At 32.6% G+C, this 25,710-nt stretch overlaps 1 protein-coding gene across 4 annotated transcripts in view; it reads right to left on the bottom strand.

Annotated features, from left to right (window-relative positions):
• LOC119635547 (CUGBP Elav-like family member 2) overlaps positions 1–25,710 on the bottom strand; it is a 119,015-nt gene that overhangs the window by 50,538 nt on the left and 42,767 nt on the right. For 2 of the 4 annotated variants that reach the window (XM_038030398.1, XM_038030399.1), the window contains exons 1-4: positions 17,482–17,644; positions 15,647–16,014; positions 7,174–7,256; positions 3,423–3,471 (exon numbers count right to left, since the gene is read on the bottom strand). In XM_038030398.1, the coding sequence (XP_037886326.1) occupies positions 3,423–3,471; positions 7,174–7,256; positions 15,647–16,014; positions 17,482–17,561 (580 nt within the window). In that variant the 5' untranslated portion in view covers positions 17,562–17,644. Of the gene's footprint in view, positions 1–3,422; positions 3,472–7,173; positions 7,257–15,646; positions 16,015–17,481; positions 17,645–25,710 lie in introns of those variants that run through there. The other 2 variants (XM_038030396.1, XM_038030397.1) reach the window with 1 other exon arrangement.

The raw sequence follows: 25,710 nt of genomic DNA, 5'->3' as shown, positions 1-25,710 counted from the left end.
GCTACGCATAACAACGGCAACTATATTGTTGAACAAGACTATGATGTCAACATTTATCGCCGGATATAGTTCAACAATTCATAATCGTCAGGATGTTCATTAACCTTTAGTGGTATTCACGCGAACTTATTGATGATTGATTCAGAGTTGATGAAGTCACGCCGCTTACCGTATAATTTGATTGCTTAAGCTTGCTCAAAACTTCTTCGATTCAGTTTTCAACTGGTAGCGGCTTGAAGCTCTATACGCAACGACTCATAAATTTCTCGAGGAAGTTGCAAAGAGTGATTGAATATACAAGTGTTCACTATTAAGATAAAAAAAAAAATAAAAACATCTAAATAGCTTTTTGGCCAACTTAATTCACCTCATATGTTATTTTGCTGCTTTATGTTATACATATTGAAACGTTTGCTCTTATTTCATTTAAACATATGCATATTAGCATCATTGCAATGCCTATTGTGTAAGCATTGAACAGGCAATTATTAGACAAAGCGGGTGTTAATTACACATTTTCAAGTATTCCTATGTTAACCATCAACAACACGCTTTGTTTCGACAATTAACCGTCAACAAACAATTACAGCACTGCACGGTTAAAAAACGTATTCAAATTCACGTAATCTTAGTAAAGTAGGTTAAGTATTTTGTTTATCTCTGAAGAGGAGAAAATAAAACCAAAGTATATCAATCAAAAGAAAATAACATAAAGAAAAGTTCGATAATAGCGTTGCAAAAATTTTCTTCAACACCCACTAACTTGTATAGTATAGTATATTGGCGCCAATTGTTACACTATACTGTACGCTATGCAGCACAATACATTATTATTGCGTACACATCCATCCACCCGCAAAACACTTGAGTAGTTTTCGTTGTTATTTAGTTTCAAGTAAATAGTTTTAAAAATATATATATATATATATACATATACATATATGTATGTATGTATATATAAGCAAAAGTGTGATGATGTTCTGTTTAGAGAGATAAATTTCTACTTTTGAAACGAAATTTTCTACAAAATAATTACGGTGTTGTTGTTTTGTTTCCGATGGTTGTTTATTTGCTAAGTACAAAATCTCTTGTCATCGTTTAAAAGTTTTTCATTTCACAATTCAACATTGGCCCCACCACAACTGCTTCAATTTATTTCAGTTTTGGAATTAAGTAATTAAGTTCACTTATTTGTCCTTTTGCCCGAAAGAACATATATGATAATGAATGATTTCTCTCATCATCACATTTATATTAACGGATTCGTTTGCAAGAATTTGATCATCCTTTTCTTTTGTTTGCGATCTAAAAGTCAACTTTCCTAAAAGAGTCAATTTTTCTTCCCCTCTATGTCCGAATTAAATAATAAATCAATTGAATCGCCCGTAATAATCAAAAAAACATAAACATATAAATTAAAGTTTATTATGTTCCTTCTAATACTTTGTAAAATATGTTGCCATCTATGCATTTTTAAGATAAAATATCAAATACATTACAATAATGATAATTAAAAACGTTTTGTAATGACAAGCAAAACACTGGCTTTATCTAGCCATCAAATGTGCTTGTGGGTGACTGGGATAAAAATACATTGAGCAATTTGGACTTCAAAATTTATTTTGTCCACATGCATTGCAATGATTCATCGTTTGAATGGTTGTTAACCTTGCTTGAGAGTCTTTAATATACCTTAGCTTTTCTTGGATACGATATTTTTCAAAGTTTTTTTTTTTGCAGACTTTTTTACTCTCAAGAGCCAATGTGTGCGCGTAAAAATATTTCCCTAAATTTCTTTCCACATTGGGCAATGAAAAATTTTTAGTGCTTGAATTAAATGCAACCCCTTGAGGTTAGGCATGGATTCATGGACTCAGTTACATATTATAAAAAGGGATCTTATTTTAGGCACTTGTGAGCTTATTTTAGGCACTTATGTAAGCACTTATTTCAAAAATAGTCAATCATTCAAGCTTCGCGGACTTCCGCAGAATGTAAGAAAGAGAGAGAGAGAGAATTTTGGCTATCGTCAAATCGTCATCGATTAGGACTTGTGCTAGGGAGAGTAAATACAACCGGGAGAGTAATGCATCACAATTCAAAATCTTTCTTAAATAACTTTTACAACGATATAACGACTTCTCGCATTTTACACACACGTCACTGATTGTGGCTCATGTTCCCATGTTCGTTTGGTTAAAGCAAAGCTTAATGCTTTATATGCAGCTAAGGCAGCTGCGAAATGTGGCTATTAAGAATTTACGAAATTGCTACCGCTTTCTTTGGTTTAAGCTTTAAGGCAATTTCGTTCCGCTTTTTAGCATCCGGTATGGGTTAGCGGCGCTTTCTTTTGAAAAATAACCCTCCATCGGGGTTTTTTTGCCACAAAATTATTCAAATTTCCAAAAAAAACACGCTTCATGTACTCACTAGCCCGAAAAAATGCAAGTACTTTACGATTTATAAAAAAAGCGAAGTTTGCAGACTCAATGCACGATTTTTCGATTCGTAATTCGCTACAAATTTCTCTACAAAGAGAGTGCAGTCGTGAATTATACCGAATAAGTTGAGACATAAAGACAAGTGTTTAATGGTTTAGTTTTGTAAAGCGCCAGCAAATTTTTCCTTAAAGCTGGACGAATATATTGAAACATGCTTTTTAAAGCAAAAGTGAAACATGAGAAGCTGGGGGGGGCTGCGTAATAATTTTATCGCTTGATTTTGATTAGAATTAGGTATACATCAAAATCTCTCCGCCAAGTATTCGTCACTTAATTAACTGAAAATTCTAAATCGTTTTTACTTTGGCTTTATTGACCTTCCCGTTACGGCAAATACAAGTTTTTTTATGTTTTCATTTTTAAATCCAACTTAAAACACTACTAGGATACTAGTAGAGTAATAAAGAATTTTCTGCATTAAACTCCGCAATATTCAAAAGGGTTGTTAGTGTAATAATGATAGGCAGCAAACATCACACTATCACCACAGGATCTTTCGTATTGAAAAAACAAAAACAAAAAGCAAAAAATCGCACACCCTTAGACAAATCATTACCACACATGGTGACCTGTTTTCAATGCTGCTACTGCTACTGCCACTGCTGCTGTTACTGCCATTGTTGTTATTCTTGTTGCTATTTTAGACCACAATTTTGTTTGTTGTCTATGGTTGGGACATTCTTGCAGCTATGGTCTGGTCATTGGTTTTATGGCTTTTTGGTTTTTTTTTTTTCTTTTTTGCCAAGCATTTTAATGGGTCACCCTTCTAAGAGAGTTTGTAGGTTGATTCCGATATTTTATGTGTAAAGGTCAGTAGTAAAATTTAAGGAAAAATTGCTTTTCTATTTTTTTTTTTTTTTAATATTCGAAAATATATTTATATATATATATATATATGTAAGATGTTGAAAGGAAGCTTACCATTACGATTTTCACTATCGGCGGGTTTCATTTGTATGGGATGATACATCTGGAATAGGAATAGGAAGAGCAAAAAAAAAAAAAAGAAGGTTAATATTGCTTAAAGTGAATAATTTTCATTTTTTATTCTTATTAATATTTTATGATGACTATTATTATTGTTATTGTTCCGTTCTTTAATGAAATCCATTTGGTGCCTCATGAATTATGAAAGCTAATGAAATGTGTTATGTTTTATGTACTTTTCTCGTATGTTAAAATTTAGATAAAATATGTATGACTTGTGCAGCCATTAACGCAAACATTCATAAAAATGTATTTATTTATGTAAATGTATGGGCGTGTGTATGTGTTTTGTGCATTTAAAACATTTTTCTACGCATTCTACGCGAACAATTTCAAGTGGTCGACAACATATCCGCAATTCAACATTTCCGCTGTGCCACAATCCATGGCCAGAACATTAGTCTTTGAATTTTATGAGTTTGCATGCACACATACACAGACACTCACACACACACATACACACACACATTCATATAAGAGGCAGAAGAATACAAGTAACAACAAATACAAACGTACGTCACATATTTACGCATGTGAATACATTTTAGTTTAAACACTAACACAACACCACCACCACCACTTCGTTTTACTAAATATTTAAGCTTTTACTCTGTATTCGGTGTACTTTTCCCTTCTGTTTTTTTTTTTTTTTTTTTTTTTTTTTTTTTGGATTAGTAAGCGCTGCTCTCTACATGACTTATAACACAATATTTCCGGCGCTTTAATTTAGACTGCAATGCTAATAAATCACTAAAAATAGAGTGGAACTAACTATAACTAACTCAGACAAGCTAAGGCTGCTGCTTTAAAAAAAAAGGAAAACTAACCATAGTCCTCTTACATCTCCTTGTATTATTACTGCCTTTCGTTCTCTATCGTATCGCTAGCAAAGTTAGTTAATATTTAGCGTTTATAGCAAATTTACTTTTAATCTTGTTTTAATTAGAATCCACGAAAAATGCAGCGTAACAGAAAGCATAAATATATATGCGTACTCTTAAAACGTATTAAAAAAAAAAAAAAAAAAAAAACTAATTTAATAAAGAGCAAAATTTTCAAAACCTTCGAAACCCTTCGTCCTCATCACATCCTTAACATTTTTGAATTCTCACTCCTTTGTTTTTTTTTTTTTTTGCTCTTCTCTCGCATTTGATGTGATTTTTAAAGATTTTATTAATTTTTTTTGTTTTTTTCCTTTTTTTAATACAAATAAAATGAAAATTCTTTCCCTTTCTTTTTCAACTTCTTTTTCATTTTCATTTCACTATTTTAAATGAGGAAAAATACTTCAACCTGAAAATACTTATTTCACTTTAAAATGTATTATATACACTCTTCTGATGGGGGAAGGGGGCGGGCAAATTAATCGTTTAGCTTTTCGTTACCATTTTTCAAATGTGATTAACATGGAATGAAGTCGCGTGTTAGACGAGTATACAACTATTGTGCTCTAGCAGGGAAACGGAAAAAAAGAGTTTAACTGAAATTCATTCCCTTCAGTTGTAGTTTATAACTAAATTTGTTTTATAAAATAAAAGTAGAAAAAAACTATGCAAGTTTACTACATAAGCCATATTTTTCTAAAATTAAAAGTTTATGACTTTTTATGACTTTCGTTTGTGCATTTCGTTTTTATTTCTTACATATCATGCTCGCGGCCTTAATTTTAAAGGGAATTTTGCAAAATTTTCTTTTCCTTTCATTGAATAATCATTGCCGCGTCGGTCTAAATCAAAGTCTACAGAAGTCTTCGGAAGTTATTTCTTCTCTTATTTACTCTACCCAAGATAGACTTTTAAATACTTTCTACTGATTTTCATCGTAGAGTCTAAAAAATTAAACTTTGGATGTTATAAAAAAGTAAATCTTACAAAAAGTACGAATGTTCACGAAGGAAGGTATTCAGAAAACGATTCCATTTGCATGCGATCTAGAATCAAAATATACCACCCGTGTATCAAGATACCTCTAGATTGAAAACAAATATATGTGGACAGGCAGATAGACAGAGATATACTTAAGTGATTCAGCAAATGTTTCCACGTCAAGCGCTTCACGGTCTTGCATACACATGTCATCATAAATGCGGAGTACAAAGAGAACGCGCTACCACCGAAAATTTTTCTTTCTTATTTTCACGAAAATTATTCATTTCATTGCTTTCTCTGCAAAAAAACTCACACTTAAGTAAGAAAGATTTCAATCAAGCGCTAATGTTCTTGAGGACACTCGATCAATTATGCCCGGGCAGCTATTACGAAAAAACGTTTATTTTTCTTAATTCGACTTAATCGATCAACATAGGAAAACTTTTTTATAGGACGATAAAATCAGTCCAAAGCTTTCTCAACATACCGACGTCTATTTGTAGAACGGTTTATAAGTCTTTTAAAAAGTCTTTCCTGAGTTTCCAGAATAAAATCATCGAAATGCTCATCCAGGATAGGGGATACTTTTGCGACTTGACGACAAGCAAAAAGCCCTAGAGACCAGACCCGGAACATGTGCCACTGCATCCATCGATTGACGATATTGAGACATTCGGTTCCTTGTAAACAAAAAGCTTCCTTAATAGCTTTGTCATGCATTGAATAAATCACCTCTTAAAGACCTGGAAGTTCGCTTAGAAGTTCCGCTATAGAGAACACTTTTTAAGATTTTTTCGACGTGCCCTCCCTTGATAGCGGTCACTGTGTTTAGTATCGTCATTGCCAATGCGAAACCAATTGAAATCCATCGACAAGCTGTTCTTTTCGATGAAAAAGATTATCATAACACCTATCAAGCTGTTGGTAAATGTAAATGATATCATCTGCTGCAGTGTCGCTAAAACCCCTGTAACTTGCAAGCAATTCGACTTTGAGGTTCACGATTGGTTTCAAAAAATAAGATGGGTCTTCGGGAAGAGAAGTCATTTATGTGTCGCTCTCTGTGTTGTATGTCGACCTGGTCTCAAAAATGTTGCGGTCATTGCATTAGTGGACATATCGAACAGAGATACGTCTACTTTCATTTCCCGAATAACATGGAATCCTGCGATACTATGAATACCAAAATTCGTTAAAGTTATTCGTTATAAGGTTAAAGTTTCTGTAGTCAGTGCAGTTATTTGCAAATATCCATGATAACGATATGCGCTCATTTTAGGCGTGAATGCAAATGTCATTGGGCCCATATCCGTGTTAAGGACTTAATCTAAAATCTTTATAAATTGTCATATATATTTATATATATATATATATTTATTTTTTTAAGATTAATTAAGCATTTTTCAAGCGCAGTTTTCTTTTCATTTGCTACTTACTTGTTTATTCAGCTACAAAAACTAATTAGTTATAATTTTCGAGAAAGAGAACGAGAAAAACCTACAATTCCTATAAGTGTTATTATATGCACACTGCATGTTGGGTACGGTGAAGGGAAGGGAGGGAGAACAGCTCCACACATAAAAACATAAATTTTATAAACTGTTTAGTAAATAATTGCCAACCCAGGCGGAAGTGACATGTATACAAGCAAATATTAACAGTTTGTTCGTAGGTTGCTTTTATTCTCCATTTTCTGCTAATTTTTTTTTCTTTCTTCGTTTTTTTGTTTTTTTTTGTTTTTTGCCTCCTAAGCGCTAGTGTATGTAAATGTGTTTGAAATAAATTGTTAAATAAATTTTCTGAAATCATGAACTTACCCCATTTAAGGTTTTTACATTGTGTAGGGCATCTTGAGCTTTTAAGGCAGCACGGCGGGTATAAAACGTCACAAAACAACAACCTGATTATATATATGTAAAAAAGAAAAAATAATGAGAATAGAAAGAGAAAGTGAGAGAAAAATTTTAGAAAAATAATAAAACGTAAAAAATGAAAATTGTAAGGAAAAATGTTGTAAAAACATATTTCATATCTTAAAATTTAACAGATTTTCTAAGCCAAGCCCCGCACACAAAAAAGAAAGGCAAAAAATCCTCCCATAACAATTCAAGTAATGGATGTTATAAAATGTCATAAGGTCATCCCGAAGCAATGGATTTCAAAATCGCAAAAAACAAAAAAAAAAAAAAAAAATATTAAATTATGTTTTCCGCTTTTTGCTAGCATTGCACTAACAAATCACAATTTAATATCCTTTAAAATTGTCGTTAGATTCATAAAATGAAAGCAATCCATTGCGTAGAGCTGTAAGTGTAAGCGAAGAAAGCGAAGGGAAATTGTGTTGGCGGTAAATATGGTTGCAGAAGAAGGAGAAGAGGAAGAATATTTCAATGTTCTTAAGTCGGATATTATGACTCACGTTTTTTCAATAGTTTTTCTTTTTCTACCATTTTTTTTTTTCTATTTTTTCTATTTTTTTATTTTGTTTTCCTTTATCAAGCACTGGATAAGTTAGTGAGTGTCATAGAGGAAGTAAAGTTATAAAAAAGAGGGAATTAATAATGATATCCTTTTAAGATTTATAGTTTTTTGCATAAATCATCATCAAATGTGTTAGAGTCTCTCTACGGGAGTTGAATAAAAAATAAATATCGTTTAATTTTATTATCGTACTGGGTCAGTAGATTTAAGATTAAATAAAGATGATGACGAAAATTGAAGAGATGACGATGAAAAACGAAAAGGAGATTATATATATATATATATTTTTTTTTTTTTTTAAATTAGCCGAAATCCCTCGAGAATTATCGTTTATACATGTCACGCAGTTTTGTTTTGTCTTTTTACAATTTTCAAAAGTTCACGTATTTAAGTTAATCATAATCATTAATCATCACAGGCAGAGATTTTCAAAGTAAAAATAATTGTACTTTAAATTTGTCGATTTGTACGAATAGTCACACAAACTGTGATTAAAATTATTCAAGAACAACATGTTATTTAACTTATCTGCGGTATGAGCGGAATCGGCTCAATTGCTTGTCTTCACCTTTGTGATTTCTATGACTAGCAAGGAGAAGATTTAAAAAAATTTTATAAGGAAATCGGCTTAAGATATTTCCTTTAGAACATAGTTCCGTCGTATTTGGTTTTTGTTAACTTGGACCGTCTTCTATACTACAGTGCATTATCACTTGCTTGTGAAACACATGCAATGTTTGCGAATTATTTAATGAGCTTTGGGAAACATCTTAAAATATCTATTTTGAAATTTTCTAATATCAGTTCTAGTTTTGAAGATGTGAAAGTCCGTCATACATCTTCACAGAGGCAGGCCTAGTTGATGTAACTGTTTTGCGGTTTCCATAGATGGATTATGGATAGGGAAAAAATTGGAATTTTTCACATCTACTTAGCAATCGTTAAGAATAAAAGTTTAGTGAATAGTCAAAGAGCAGAGAAAATATTGAAATGAGAAGCACAAGAAAACCAACGAATTGGCAAATGAATGGAAAACTCCAAAAAAGGGAAAATTAAAATGGTTGCCTTGCACTTTTAATTACTATACATACTCGTTGAGGCATTACTAAACACATGGCAACTACGTGTTTCTCCAAAGTTAGTTGAAAAATTGACCTCCGTCGACTTACTAATAGCGGCAGGAAAAAAAGTATATTCCGAATAGGACATTGATTAGAATTCAAAGTCTAGTTTCACTCCCGAGTTTCACTGACCCGATAATTCGTAGAAAATGGTCGCCGACTACTAATGAATTTCTAATTCGAATTTTGTTGTGTGCCAGGAGTCAAAGTAAAAATCCGTTTCATTTGGATTCCAACAACAACTCAATCAACTTGAAACTTTTTTCGACTCTTCGAACGTTACCAAAAGTCGTCAAAAACAATCCAAACATACACTTTTCTCAAATTCATTTAAAACAAAAATCTCAACTCGGATCCCAACCAATTACTATACTAATGAAACAAAAATTTCCTACAAATTTCATCTCATTTTAGTTCGTTTTATGCGAGTCCAACAAAAAAACATTTTTCAAATAAAAAATATAAAAAAAACGTATCTCTTTAACTGAAGCTAATAAATATACATTGTCTTATATTTAATATTTTGAAAACATAATAAGAAAAAAGGCGCGGCGGCTTGTACTAAAGCGAAAATGAAATTGAAAGTGTACTAAACAAATGTTGCTTCAAAGGTAGGAAATAACGGCTGGCGTCTAGGAAGGGAGCCGGTAAACCATTAAGAAAAAAATGCATTAACTGAACGGAAGACAGATGGAGAATAGTTACTTCAAGGTCACGAAGGGAAACTCTTGCTTGTAGTCCAGCCCTAAATCGTCATCATTGAAAGACGACTAATATGCATTTGTTGAAGCCAATAAGGTACGGTGCTTATATCAGCCGAAATCCGCCAAGTGCAACTGACCGTAATGTTCAAATTGATTTGACTCCGGGCAAAAAGAACGTGCAACCCGCAACAGAAATTGAGGGCAAAAAAGAAACGCAGCCTTATGCTTCAATTATGCATTGTTTTCTTCTGCGTAATAACTTTTTGACAAGTTTGTCTTAAAATTCCCCGACTGATTTCTGAAGATTGGTGGAAATATTTAAAAAAAAAAAAATAAAAATGTGTAAAACATTTTTCATGTTTCTATTGCATGTATTGCCTTTCCTTTGAAAACAATATCCGCATTATAAACTGCCTTACCACACCTTATAGCGTCCTTGGTGTCTATGTATTTTTTTTTTTTTTTTCCTATTTCCTATACGGATTGAAACGCAATGTTTTCACATAAAATGAACTGAACGAAAGAATACAATTATTAGGATGGCAAGAAAGCAATTTCAATGCCTTCCTTCTTTCTTTCTCCCTCTCTATCACTCTCTTTTTTTTTTTTCTTTTTTTCTTTTACATCTTCTCTATTTTACGTCTTCCTCTCTCGTTCCCTTTCATAATAATTGAAGTCTGGCAAATATATCTATAAGAATTAAAGGGGAAATAAAATGAGGACAATAACGAAATTACTTCCTTGCCAAGCTGTTACATATAGAGAGAGGTATAAGTATTTTTCTGTTGTGTTAAAATCATTGCTTATCTGTCTATACATGAATTGTATAAAATAAATGTACTGGAAACGAATTAATCGGACACGTTAGTAAGCAGTCGGAGTGTCCCTGAATTCAATACATTCCTGCGAAAGCCTTCGATAAAACACACTTCTCCAGACATTACTAAAGCCACCAACAATGCAGACAAGATAACTAAAATAAACTGAAGGATTTTCGTAGTATTATGTAAGCGAGTAAACACGTACCCCAACACAATAACATATAAATCTCAGACATGTATTAGTAAAGCAAACGAATACTTACAAATGTATATATTTAAACATATACATGTGATTTATCCTTTTTGCAAGGGAATGACCGACCATAACCATGACATAACGTACGTGCTGATTAAAGCGTAAATGCGAACAGAAAAAAAAAAAAAAAGAAACCGAAAAGAAAATAGAAAAGGGTGGAAGGAAAATATTTTTTGGCGAAGAGGAAGAGATAAAATATTATGTCTTTGTATTTATTTAATTTTCGAAAAAATTATATTTTAGTCATTTTTGTTTTTATTAAAAACGAATTTTGTTTTCGGTTTTTTTTTTTTTTTTTTTTTTTTTTACAATCCAGCCAAGCTTATCCGGTGTTAAAATGAAAAGCTAGTTATTTACAAGAAATTCCACTTCACTTACAAGATGTAATAATAAGTTTAGTAATAACAACCCGCTGAGGTTGCGACAATGCTTTTACAAACTTTATACGAAATTTCTTTGCAAAGGACATTCACAAGAATTTGAGATGAAAAGAGAGAGGTAGAGAGAGAGAGTGACAGAAAGAGAGAGAGAGAGAGAGAGAGAGAGAGAGAGAGAGAGAGAGAGACAGATAGATAGATAGATAGAAAGAGACTGAGAATGATGGAACAACGAATAAAAAAGAAAAAGGCGAAATTCCTTGAAATCTCAACTTCACAATAACAACTGAACTAAATAAAACTTTGTTAAACTAATCGATAAATCGAGTTGTGTAAAAATAAATTGAAATTTTATGCACAAAGACATTTATTACAATCAGCACGCACACAGAAGAGGTCGGCCGTCCCCCTATCCCCCGAACAACGCCTTCACGTCAGCCCTTTCACTATTTTCCTCTATTTGATTTTATCTGTTTTCTGCAAAACAACAATAAGTCTTTTAAGGATATCCGTGCTTATTGTCTATTGTATTCACGTATTTATCTATATGTGTTTGAGTGTAAACGACTATGTGCCTCGTGGCGTTACAGACGAGTGTCGCACGTCTGTGTGTGAAAGTTCAGTTCATGCAAAATGTTAAATAAAATGTCAAACCAAAATGTCGTTAAGGATTAACACGCTTACGACACTGCCTCCTCATCTCCTCGCATGCTAAGTAAGGTAAACTTTTGGTTAGATTCATACTTTCCTAATAATGAAACCTTATCGAAATTATACGGGATAGGGTAGGGAGGATAGGGAAGGCGAATTTGACATTCAAGTTAAGCAACTTTGCTTTACTGCTCGCCTCTGCACACTATACATTTTCGAAGTTTAGTTTTGCTATAAATCACGTTTAGTATTTTTCTCTAATCGAATTAAAACAATAATGAGCGGGTAATATATTGCGACTCAATTAAGGGTCTACGGCTTTTCTAATGCAGCAACTTTAGCCAATGCAATCATCTAACCAAAACGGCGATTGACAAGAAAATTTTCTCTATAACATTTTACTTAAGCTTAAATTAAATTCGAAACGAATACATCTAACATTGATCTGTAAAGAAGATATGAACTTACTTGCAGAAAGTTGATTTTTGTCTGCCTAAAACCTAAAACGTGCGAATAAAAATGTGATTTTTTTGTTCTAATTTCTCTAAAGAAAACTTATTTCCTTAAAAACTTGAGGGTTGATAGAAAATTCTCTTGCTCCTCAGGAAAATCTTTGCAACTATTAGACTGTTCAAAGAGTGATGTCTTTTTTTTTACCAACAGAGAACTATAAATTAAGTTCTTTGCATAGCCAACTTCACACTTAAAACGCAGAAGACATTTATATCTTGACAGATGATATAACATGGGTTGCTTGAGTAAAACTTCGATTGATTTTCTCCGCAGCCAAAACTGGTTTGTCAAATTTCGATCTTGAAGGTCAGTTGAAGCTGATGAAGGCACAATAAAGACTCATGAGATCGTTAAGATATTAAATTCATCAAAATCGAACGTTCATGATGACATGAAACGTCGACTGTAATTTTGGCCAAAAAAAAAAAAAAAAATTACTTTCCGAACAACCCAATATCTTGATATATAATGAGGACGATTAAATAAAGAGTTGCTTGCTTCTCCCTCTTTGCTTTCTACAACGCACAGCACTTTATCAATCACTCTGTGCCGGAAAACTAAAGAAAATTTATCTTAAGTTCTCTACACATTATGTAGTTAACACTAAGCCCTTAAGTACGTAACACCAAAAGTCTGACAATGACATGATTCTTCAATGCGAAGGAGCACTTTTGCCTAAGTAAGCAAAGAACATTGTATCACTCTTACTAAAGAGCGAAACTCCCAAAATCCGACCATACTAAGAAGACTGCAAGGCTTTCGGTATCCAGAGCAAGGGCAACAAATAACTCGACTGCGAATACAATGGAAAGTCTGAGAACATCATAAAAAGTATATAGCGAAGATTTTCATATTATGATTTTTCAAGTTTTCCATCCAAAGTCAAAAAATAATTGAAAAAAAAAGGGAAAGTTTTCTCAATTCTTTGATCAGCGCTCTTAGGGTTGTTTTATAACAAAAATAAAGTTATTACTGTATAACTTGTTTGCTGGAACCGTTTCGAGAAAATTGAAACGCGATCTGTAATTTCAATGAGAAATACAGATGACAAATTTCACCTCTTACTCTCAAATGGGAAAAAGTCAAATCTGAAAAAGTCTACGGAAAGACTAGACCCCGCTTATATCCATAGGCTTTCATATCAAGCAACTTATTCCCTGCCCGTACCTTATATGTTACAATTGCAAAGTAACTGTGCTAACTGTTAATTTCCACTTAACTGATACACTCTTCAACTAATCTTAAAATCTGTTCAAAGTTTGTGTTTCAAACGTATTGTTAGGGGGCACAAGTTGAGGAAATCGAAAATTCGTTCAAACTTCGTTTGTCAGTTAAGTTAGAAGCATTTTATTAATTTTTTTTTTCTTTAGCGAGTTATATAACATATATAACGCCTTAATTTTCAGGCGAATAAAAATTGTTGGAGACCATGTTATAGAGTACGAAACACTTTCCACCGATTCTCGACTATTAACAGATTAAAAAAATGTTTTCACTATGACGATGATGATGACGACAGTTTTACAAACACTTTTTTTAGAATAAATTATCAATCAGTATTGGAAGTCAATATCTGATCAATAGAGATCAATGTTTCATCAACAGAGAGAACCTTTAAATGCACTGAAAATAATTTTTTTCGGGATTTCATTCCAAGACTTTTCGGATGAAATTAAAATTTTTTCGCTTCATTTCGCTTTATGCCTAATGCGTGTAGAAAAGAAGCACTAGCATCAGAGAATACCACCTCCATATATAGAGCGGACTTTCAGCACACGAAAAGTGTATACAATGCTTTCCCTCTTCCCTTTTTGGGTATAAAATTTTCATTACCACAGGCCCACCTTCGTTTTTCTGTTAAAGAGCTTCCCAACTTTTCCTTCTTCTCAGCACGTTTGTGTTACCTTTCAACATGTCCTTAAACTAAGTATCTTGACGCCGACTCTCTGCTTAGTGTTCTTAATCCACACAAATGACAAATGTTGCGATAACTTATTGTACGATGTTTAACGACACCTATTAACGTGGAAGAAAAGGAATCTTAAGCATCTCACTAATAGTTTTGAGATGTACATCCTTCAAAAAGACCCAACGATATGAAAATCAATAATTCCTAGCGTTTATTTCGGACGTAATCGATAACAGACAATGAGAAATTTATCAGGTTGCGTCCTATGGACAAATTTTCGAAGCTCCTTCTTTAACCGAAGTCAAATTTTGTTTTGTTTGTTTCAAATATCAATTCTTAACATAGGCGGCCCTTTTAATAAAATCCGTTTGCAATTTTTTATCAGCCTACTTTTGTCAGGAGACCAAGAACTTTAATTTAACAGAGAACATTCACGAATCTAGAATAACAGATTTTAAAATGGAACAAGGTACGACGACGCGTGCATACTGCATCTGACAACTAAGGCTCATTTGATTTCTAAAAAAATCGCAGGATTCGAAAACAGTTCGATCAAGATGATCGTTTAAATCTACTCTTGAATCGTACACCAAGTGATTTTCTTTGCATTTAGGAACATCTTACGATGTATAAGATGTATAATTAACTCCCAAACTATTCAATGATTTTTAGAAAAATCCTATTCCAATTTTATTAAATTTGCCTTTAAACGCCTTTCACAGCCGCATGCATTTCGATTAATTTCCGAAATGAAGTTTAAAAAAAAAATTTGTTTCTCCCTTTAGATCGTGCCCGTCGCCTCTTCGTCAAACACCCTCCCTCTATCAACTTTTCATATAGTTTTTCAACCAAAAAAAAAAAAGAAAAAAACCTATTTGTATATAATGAGAAAATACCTTCACTGCAGATGCTTTTTCACTATTTTTTTATTTTTTTTTTTTAATTCTTTTCATTCATATAGTTTTTATTTTGAACATTACAATAAACACGAAACTCTTTAAATCGTTTTCATGTTCAGTGAAAATGTTATCAACGAGACATCAGCGATATACATGAACACACGTACTGTGTTCATGTGATGTTAATTAAAAGTACTATACGCAAGCACTTCTGTCCCACTGGACCCATCTATATGACATGATGTAACATGAAATAGCGACGATTTATTTTAATAAATGTTTCGCATATGTTGAAAAATAAAAAATTAAAAAAAAAAAAATAAAAAAAAAACTATAATAATGAAATAAAATAAATTACCATCATCGTGATCGTCATCATCATCGTCATCATAGCGTTGTTCGAAGAGTGAAGGTAAAGAGTTTGTACATTTTTGCTAACTTAACTTTGTTTATAGATTTTACAATATGAATAGTGACACCCATATACATGTTAACATACACACATATACGCGTATATTCGTTGCTTATACGTACATGAATATAATAACATGTGCTTACCTTTACTGATTCCGGTCGCTTTATCGCGCAATACATTTATCGAATGCACCGGACCATACTCTTCAAACATTTCGCGCAACTGAGCCTCATCCATGGATTTTGGCACTTGGCCAACAAACATTTTGATATTGTCCGGATCGGGTTCTTTCTCACCGAACGGTGTATCGGCATCCATGCGAAAGCATGAGTCCTCGTCCAATACATTGCGATTGGCACTACACGTATTATTATTGTTGTTGTTATTGTTATTACTTGAGCTGGTATTGTTATTATTCAGCAATGATGTATTATTGTTGTTGTTATTGGTATGAATTGGACTATTCGGTAGGCTGTTGGTGGTGCTACTCTTATCACTCATACTAAAGGCACTGAAACGATATAAATAAGAACGAATATGTAAAAAAAAAAACAAAACAAAAGAAAAAAAAAAACATGATGCGGGCGATTTTGTTGCAGGCAGACGGTGAACAATTGACAACAATTGTGAATGAAAACAAAGAAAAAACAATAAAAGAACAACAACAACAACAACAAAAGATGTGCTTACACAAATGAAATGAAAAGAACTCTAAGAGAATGAAACGAAAAACAACAACGCCACTAGTTATCAGCGAACAGTTGTTGTGTGATTGGAGAAGAAAAATAATGATATGTCATTATTGAATAAAAAAAAAAAAACAAAACACTATAACAAAGAAGTTTCGACAAAAAGTCAAGCAATAATCAAAGGGTAGGTGAGAAAAATTCACAATAATTGACCATAAGTGTAGGAGGCAAAGCAAAATGAATAATGTCTGCAGTGCTCGTGAACGTAATAATATCAACAATAATAATAATAATATGGTCACCCCTCCTCCTCCCCCTCCTTCTTAGTGACAGGCGATGGAACACTTAACAAATAGAGTTTTATTGAAAATTAAAAGAAATTAAAAGAAATATCATCGTATTGTATACGAAAAAACTTAATGGAAAATTAATCAATTTTAAGTTATCATCATTTCCTCGAGCAATTTATTTTTCAATTTTCTTTTGCAAAATTACGTGTGTACATGTCGTGCGCACATATACATTAAAAATATTTTCGTTTTCGTTTTTGCTTTTTTTTTTTGCAATCATTCGTCAACTATCGCCATCACCATCGCCATTGCCATCAAAATCAGTAGATTTGCCGAACCTTAAAACACAGACGATGCGGTTAATGACGATAATAATGGCAATGAAGATGGCGTTGGTGTTGCTGTTGCTGTTGCTGTTGGCCTTGGTTGACTTCAACGTTGTCTTCAACGAGAAATAGTAAATAGTACATACATGGCCATGTATATGAGGAGTGTATGTACCAACGATGACTTGTTGGTGTTTGCTTTTACTCGCTTTTTAATGAATTTAATTGAGCGAATATATCAAATAACGAAAATAATACTGAATTTGAGCTGAGCATTGCTTCTTCTGCTTCTTCTTTCCTATCTCTCTCTCTCTCTCTCGCTCTCTTCTCCTTATTGTTACCTTTCGTTCATCTTGTGCGGAGATTTTTCACTTTTATTGTTATAATAAAATTTTTTATGAAAAATAAAATCCGCAAATGGAAACAAAGCGCAATGATATCAGATATTAATTGAAAAAATCACTAATTACTTAAATGAAGTACGATTGAAGTGATAGCTTTTGTACTAAATTGAATTTTGTGGTTCTCATTAAAATTGATAAGTAAATGAAAGACGACAAAAAAAAAAAAAAATGGAAGAAAAAAATTCAACAGGACTGACGTTTTCGTTATCCCTTAAAATTAATCTTTAACTTTTGATTATCTATTTTAAATATTTGTTATTGCTACTTACTCCATAAAAAAGTCATGTCTTTCGGCGAATTCAAATATCAGACGACGATTGCCCATAAATGCATTAGTACTGCCAAACATCTTCACAATCTATATATTTTCTAAACACACTCTCACTCGTTAAATAATAAATTTTACTGTTTCGTAATAAAATTTTCCAAATGACAAAATACACTTTATATATATATAAATATATATATGAATATATATGTATATTTAAGACAAATATATATGTCAACACAATATCGGAACAAAATATTAAAAAAAAAAAACTGTTAAAATTTGTTTCTTAAGGCGGTGTTTATTACAAACAGGTAATCACTTCAAAGACGTCTAGCAGACAAATGAACGCGAATTAGTTAAATAATTCAAGAATATGCCTCCAAGTGAATATTATAACTATATATATATATATGCATGTATGTATTGGATTAAAACTTTCGTTAAATATTCTTCAAGAATTTCCAATAAAAAAAAAAAACAAAAATGTTAGCTTTAAGGAAAATCACAGTTATTTCAAATTTTATTGCGTTCGCGTCTTAAAACGAATTTTGAATACCTCTACCATAACATAATTTCCTAATAACTTTTTATTGGGGAATATATAGCAAATTCGAGAATCGTTTATTCGTTTAAACTGAGCAACTGTTTCAGACATGATATCATTTTGATGAAGAAATCATGCAACGCAAATGGTTTTCTGCAATGCCGTAGATATAAAGCACTAAATAATACACCTTTACCGTTTACCCGAAATAAGTAGCTACACGAAGCATCAATGACGCGTCTTCTATTCACTTGACCTTAAGATAGAAAGAAATAAATAAAGTATTCTTTTAACTTCGTTAGTGTCTTAGTCTTCCCGCTCATGGATTGGAATCTTTGTCATTTACACAAATCCTTGCTCTCTGTAATTTAATCTCTGTTTTTAATCTCTGTAATTTATTGATATATTAATAGGTGGCAATTTTTTTACAACTATTCAATAGCAATAACAATTTGATATATCAAAAAGTTATTATCAGTTCATATTTCACATTCATATTTGCATTTGGGCTTATCTTATCCTTCCTGAACTTAAAAAAAAAAAAATGTGTAAATTTTCAAGATTTTAGGCTTCTTAGGTGAATCGGTGTGTTACTTTCACATTGTGCCGGGATTATATGTATTCAAGTTGTTGAGTTTTCTTCAGTCATTTCAGATTTGGAATATAGACGTAGCACATCTACTTTGGCGCTTCACCGCACAGTTTTCAGATCAATTTTTATTTCCAATACAATTGTGTAGCCAAATCGATCCGTTGTGTTGCACTTGATTTTGCCAATCTCCAAGGCAAAATTGATCAATTGATTCTTGCGAAATCTTACAAATCTACGTTTTTTTCACGTCTTTATTAACATCAAGATTTTAATAATATATTTCAACGGGAGAGGTTGGTCGCATTTTTATAATTTTGATAGTTCTTCCTAGCAAGCGAAGGACGGGAGAGGTTGGTCGCATTTTTATAATTTTGATAGTTCTTCCTAGCAAGCGAAGGATAAATCATCCGGCGAATATAATCACTGGATTCTAATTCCCCCTACTAAACGGCCTGTTTTGCTTAGATCCGCAGCGCCAATTGTAACAGTGAAGGCGAGCACGTTCTTCATAGAAAAAAAGAACGATTTAATGTCTGCTTTGAAAAAACAAACAGAATGAAAACAACATTTTTACTACTAAGGGTATGATAAATGAATAAGTCAAGGAACATAAGTATATCAAACGCTGATTTCTAAGCTTTTCTAAGCAGATTTAGAGAAAGCTTTGCCTTTTTAACATAAAACTTTATAAGCTCATTGCGAATTATTGATTTAATCGTCTGCTACATATAAGTGCCAAAATAGAAATCTATTAAGCAAATTTGTGTTTGGGGTTTTCTATTACTATCTATATTGTGTTAACATCTGTTCCAATTTCTTAACTCTTGCTACAAACATTATGAAATTAACGAAGGCTGATGAGGGCTGTGCAATCTGAGGATGGATTGTTTCTAGTTTTACCTATGATTTGTAATCAAATCATTGCGAAGAGGAAGTGTAGGAGTTATTAACTTTGTCGTTCGCCACTAACAGTCGCATAGTGTTTTGCTACTTTGATTAACTATCTATTCCCTGTTCTTTCGGCGTTCATAAGTTGAATGAACAAAGAGCTTGCATAGGGAAAATTGTAAGGAACCTTGCGCGCATCAAATTAAATGGCGTCTCGCGTTTTTTTTGCGAAGAAACAATCAATTTATTAAAAAAAGAATTATTGCAGAAGTTTTTGTATTCGTTGTCGTAATAAAAAATCAAGATATAGCAGAGGATTTCCAAAAAAAAAAAAAAAGGACCTGCTTGGCTCTGTGATCTGCTGTCAACTTTCGATTTTTTTATAATAAATTTTGCCTTCTATCTAACACTAAAATATTCTATAAATGTAATTGAAAGTGTAACGAAGGCCGTCGAGTTTTTCGTTTAGGTTCGATTTAACAATCTTTCTTCTTATTTTATATCGACAAAACCCGGAAAACTGCTAGTGAATGATGCCCTGAAGTTGGGAGCTTGATGCTTTCAAGCCAATCGGCTAGAAGTTGACAGCTGTAGAAACGCGCCAAAAAGTATAAAGGTTCAATTGAAAAATTATAATTTTTAAGCCAAATAAAAAGTTTGATCTTCCATAAAATCTTTTGCGTACCATTCTTAAATAGTTAAGGTATCCTGTAAAGAATACAAAAACGCTGACGAAACACCGATGATATTACAATTTAATACATATCTCATCCATCTCGCTGGTTCACTAAAAATAAGTACGGACGAAATTGAATGGAGTTATAGAACGACTGCTAATATAAGAAGCTATCACTCCATATATTAATTGCTTATAAGGGTAAATGCAAATGAAGCAAACAAATATTAACATAAGAGCATATGAAAGTCTACTACTAAATATATGCAAATATTAATAAAATATATATAAAATATATATATTTAAATATATATATATATGTATACATAAATATGTGTATACAAATGTACAAATTTAAATTCATATGTATGTATACATATAGAAAATATAAAATATGACAGAAAGTTGCAAAAATAAATCCGATTTAAAATATTTATATATTATACTAATGTATAAAAAAAAAAACGAAACCACTGTTATAGTCGATAGCCTACCATTTAATTGCCTACAACACCCGACAGCCATATACCAACTTTCAATATAAGGGCGCTGTATGGAAAGTGGTCGAAAAAGTGGACCTATCCAACTCATTTCCAACAGCTATCGCCCTCGGTCCAAAACACGGCAGTGTACCAAATTTCATTATAATACCTCCCAAGTTGCCAGCCAAAAAAAAAGAAACACGCAGAGAGACGGACGAAAAAATTCGGATTTTTTCAAGACCGATAGATAAGTCTAACAAACGATGAAGTACTTCTGTCTGTTGCATGCATTCGCAGAGATTTAATGTACTCTTGTACCATAAATAGTGTAGCGCATAACAAAAGTCAACAAGGGGATTATCCTTAGATTCAGCTACCGGTGAAATGGAAATATAATCCATTTACTGCCAAAATTGAATTTTAAATAAAAATTTTACTTAACTTTTAGATAATTCAAAGTAGATTTTAAGAAACGTACAGCCTCGGTAGGGAAATGGATTTATTTTCAATTTAACAGGCAGCCAAAGAAGGATGGCTTAACTCAAGGTCATATTTATCGCAGACTTTTTTATGCGAATTGCCCTAATGTGGCATATGATATAACGAAATAAGTAAATTATCGTCTTCCCGTGATCGCTATAAAAACAATAAACATATGTTGCTATCGATAGTGAAACGTATGTTTGCTTTTCCAGCAACGATATATAATCCACCAACAACAACAATATATTTATACAAATATATGTGTTATGTAAAACTCTATATATACGTAAAATATGTTATATATATATATATATTATATATTTTTATGTGTTTTCTATAAAGTCAATATTTGGCTTAGCACTATAATGATGCAGAGGATATGTGTGTTTGTTTATATGCATATCGTGTTCGTTTATAAGTACGTTAGAGTATTAATATCAGGAAGAAAAAGTACTATTGTTTCCCAATAAAAGCATCAGAAAGACTTCTCGTAAGAGCGTAAATACCATACCATTGCACATGAGATGATAAGCAACTCTGAAGACTACAAGTGCTACAAATCAAATACGCTTAGTTTTGCAATTTGGTTTTGTGCGCATTTCTTAGTTTCGCTTTGCTCTACGAAACAGAAGAAAATAAGCAATAAAAAGTTGAGTATCAGCTAAATTCAGTTTACTAATCCGTAAAAGTAGACGAAGCGAGAGTGGGAAGCATGTGTTGCTTTTCATTTCCAAATTCGATTCTCTGACATCACTTGTATCACTACTCTTAGGTTACTTATTATATTTTCTGTGTACTTTTTTTCTTCTTTCCTGTTTTTCCTTTTCATAACCTCACCTATTCTCATCATAACGTTGTTAATCTTTTCCTTTACATTGCTTGATCGGTTAGGATGACATATCCTTCCAGTGGACATATCTTTTATTTCTTGCAAATTTACTACTAAATCATGGAAAAATATAAGAAATGTATTTCACTATGAAACCATATATAAATATTTGTTAGAATATACAAAAAAAAATTTCAAAAAAAAAAAAAAAAAATTAAAAATAATTCATACGGTGTTGGTGTCAAAAAGTAAGCTGCTGCACAACAACAATAATTTTAACGATCTATCAACATATGAGTAAACACATACGAATGTTGATCACTTGTAAACTTTTTTGTTGGCCCGCTGCGTTTTAATACATACTAAGGCAGTTTTGAAAAACGCGGGTGTACAACTTTAACGAAGAACTAATCGTTTAGGAGATGCCTTTGTAGATGGAAGTAAAGCGGTGACCGCCAGAAAGCAGTGAAGAAAGAGAAAGGTATAAGGAGTGACTGCAGCCTAATGGATGCGTGTTCAAACTCCTGTATCAAAATACGAGGTGAGGAAAATGGGTTACCAAAGCTGCTGACTACCAGTGCAAAAAAAGGGAAAAAAGTCGACAATTCTCAATCGTGTTTGACGAAAGTCGTTATTTATTGGACAAACTACGAGCTGTCAGTAGAATTCGGGTTTATTAGAAATTTCGCTTGCTATAGCATTTCTTTGATTAATCTACTGTTTTCTTATAATTCTGGCTGGGAAGCTTCTTCCTACAAGGGATAATACCAGGACAGAAGTATAAAACTATGGTCTAAGCATTCTGACTTACAGGCAATTAATATTGTTTTGGCGCGATTAAGGGCTTGTCTCGTGAAAATTTCTTGAAATCAATAAATCAATAAATATCACACAAGCATCATGCATACCATAACTTAGTTGGGTAAGTTAGATGAGCACTTTCGCATGCATCTGTTCGCTTTTTTTCCATTTTTATCAGCTACAAAAATGAAAGAAAATATTCACATCTACACTTTTGTCGTTATAATAAATTTACTTATTCCTCGCGTATTCGATGTACGTCAACAGGATCATGCAAATTGGAATTTAGCGTTTTTCTTCTTTAAAGTAAATTCAAGCCGACGCTCGCAGAAGGCAGCTTATTTCAAATACTAAACATAAGAATTGATTTACGTTTTCAAAATCCAACAGGGATTTGCGCGGCGATTGCCAAATACAAGGCAAACACATTTTCGGGCTGACGATTTAAAAAGTTTTTCCTTTGAAATCACGACAATATGATTAACTATTACTATGATATACATTTTGGTGATTTAAAGTTTATTTAAAACAAGCAACAGCAGCAAGCAGCAGCAAGCGGCAGCAGCAGTTACAACAGCGATAAAACTTGAGGTTGTATAATTAAACATTTTCCGTAATGCTTTCACTCATTGTACGTCGCATAACTTTTTAATAGGGGTGAACCTGCTGCTAGCAGTCTCGCCATAATTCGCACACCATACACAGGCGAGGTAATTGGCTTAGTCGAATCCTATTAAATATACACAAGTTCGAAAAACAAAAAAAACAAAAAAAAAAATACCCCTAAAAACGTTTTGCTAACAGCCAACTAAATTCATAAATTTCTCGTCTCCCCCCCTCCCCCCCTCCGCACCTCCACCCCCTTCTCTTATTCTTCCTTCGCCATACCCTTAGCATTATATAGAAAGCAAAAGGAAGAAGTTACTTAAAAGTCAGTAGGGTTCCACCCTGACAAAAAAGACGCATTATGGCAGAAAAGGGAAACCAAAGAAAAAAAAATTTCTTTTTTCTTTTCTCTTCTTTGATAAAAGTAACGCCTAAAGTCGACATTCAATCAGCAATTTAACGTTTTCCAAAGCGGAAATTTTCTCGTTTCTCATTTATAAAAAGAAAAAAAAAAAAAAAATTAGAAAAAAAAAGTTTACTTCCTTTAACAATGAAAGTAAAATTTCATACGACGGCAAACATATGATTGCAGATATACGGAAAAGATGGAATGACTAGAAGAATAAGCGTGCTTTGTTGCAATTTAAATACCTTAGGCGGCATATTTTATTTTAAACAATTGCAAAAATATTATAATTTCGCTTGCAACTCATCTGCATTTTATATCTGCCTCCTTCCCTCCCCTCGGCCACCACGAGAGTACTTTACACCATTTGTTAAGCTCAACTTTTTAAATCCTTCTTGCCTTTCTATTGTATCTCTTACTTTCCACGTACACACTTTCACTCTTGTCTGCTTCAACGTACGAGAAGAAACGCATGTATGTTTAGCATGCATGTCTATGAGTAGTATTTGGGTACGATTTTAAATTTTCAATGGACGACTCGGAGAAGAGTAAAGATAGCAGCATTAAATGCCTGAAATTATTTACTAAATTCGCTTGGGACCCTTATTGCCCGTGAAAACAATTCGTGGTCGGTACTCGTAAGAGATGGAGGTGTAAGTGCGAGGTTTATTAGTCCCGATAAGTTACATACAAGAATTCTTTTAAAGTTAGATGTCTTGGGGGGAGCCCGCCTAACTTACATACATTCGATGTTTTTAAATTTTCATATGCATTAAAGTTTATAATATTTTCATATGTTCTTGATACGTAAAAATTAGGAAACAAAGAGTACATGGATATAAAAAGAAGAAATACTTAACGTTATTCAAGACGATAAGGGAAAAAGTTGCAATGTCAAAAGGAATTTAGAGAACAACGAATTGTGTCGCATTGTATTACATCAAGAGATTCATTGCTAACAAATACCATAGGGACGTGAAAAGCAATAAATTTTTTATTTCATAGGGTAACACCTGAGACGAGATATGTTATGGTTCTTTCACATATCTCATCACATATCATTTTTGTCGGTTGTTTCATTAAGACATAAAACATAAAATTAAATTCCTTCTGTCATTCTGTAAAGAATGCAATGCCATTATTAAGACAAGTCCAATTAAACGATCCCTGTACAGTTTCAGAACGAAAAGGGATGGTACGAAATGACAAAAAACAGCTATTGTCAGTTGGCAACGTTTAAAACGTATATTTAATGTTTTAATTAACGGTTTAATTAACGAAAAGTTGCTCTCTTCTTGTCCGATCCGATGTTCATTACAACAACAATTGCAAGAAAATGAAGAGCAGCTTCTGTTTCAAACTGAGAGGCATCTTGGATAAAGCAGAGCATGGCAATGCCAACAGTATTGGCTTTTTTCGTCAGTGTCGAAATTATTTCAAACTGTTTCAGTATTGAATGAATATATGCTACATACAAATATACCTCTTACTATAGGGCCTTAATAATTAATTTTCTCTTATTTTATGGCTTTGATGAATGTTTCGTGCGAAAGAGAAAGTGCGAAGAAAAATAAGTTTTTCTCTTATATAGTTACTGTTATCACAAAAGTTATTATTTATTGCTCTGATCAAACCATTAGGATATATCGCTATATTAAGGAAGAGCGTCTTCCATAAATAATGTTAGAGGTTTATTTCCTTATTTTAAATACATGGTGGTGAGGCAGCAATATTTTGAAAATTTATTTTCTGTCAAGCTTGACAAAATTTTTTGAAAATTTTCATGTTTCAATATATTTTGTTATCTTCTTCCTCGTCCCCCTCCTCTAATAATAAATTTTAGCTTTGAAGTTTAAAGAAAAAAGGAAATGAAAAAAAAAAATCACTTTCATCTTCTTATAACTGCATACCGTATACCGT

Source organism: Glossina fuscipes, unplaced genomic scaffold (genome assembly GCF_014805625.2).
Source record: "Glossina fuscipes isolate IAEA_lab_2018 unplaced genomic scaffold, Yale_Gfus_2 26, whole genome shotgun sequence".
NCBI lineage: Eukaryota > Metazoa > Arthropoda > Insecta > Diptera > Glossinidae > Glossina > Glossina fuscipes.
This window is presented reverse-complemented; position numbering and strand designations above follow the sequence as displayed.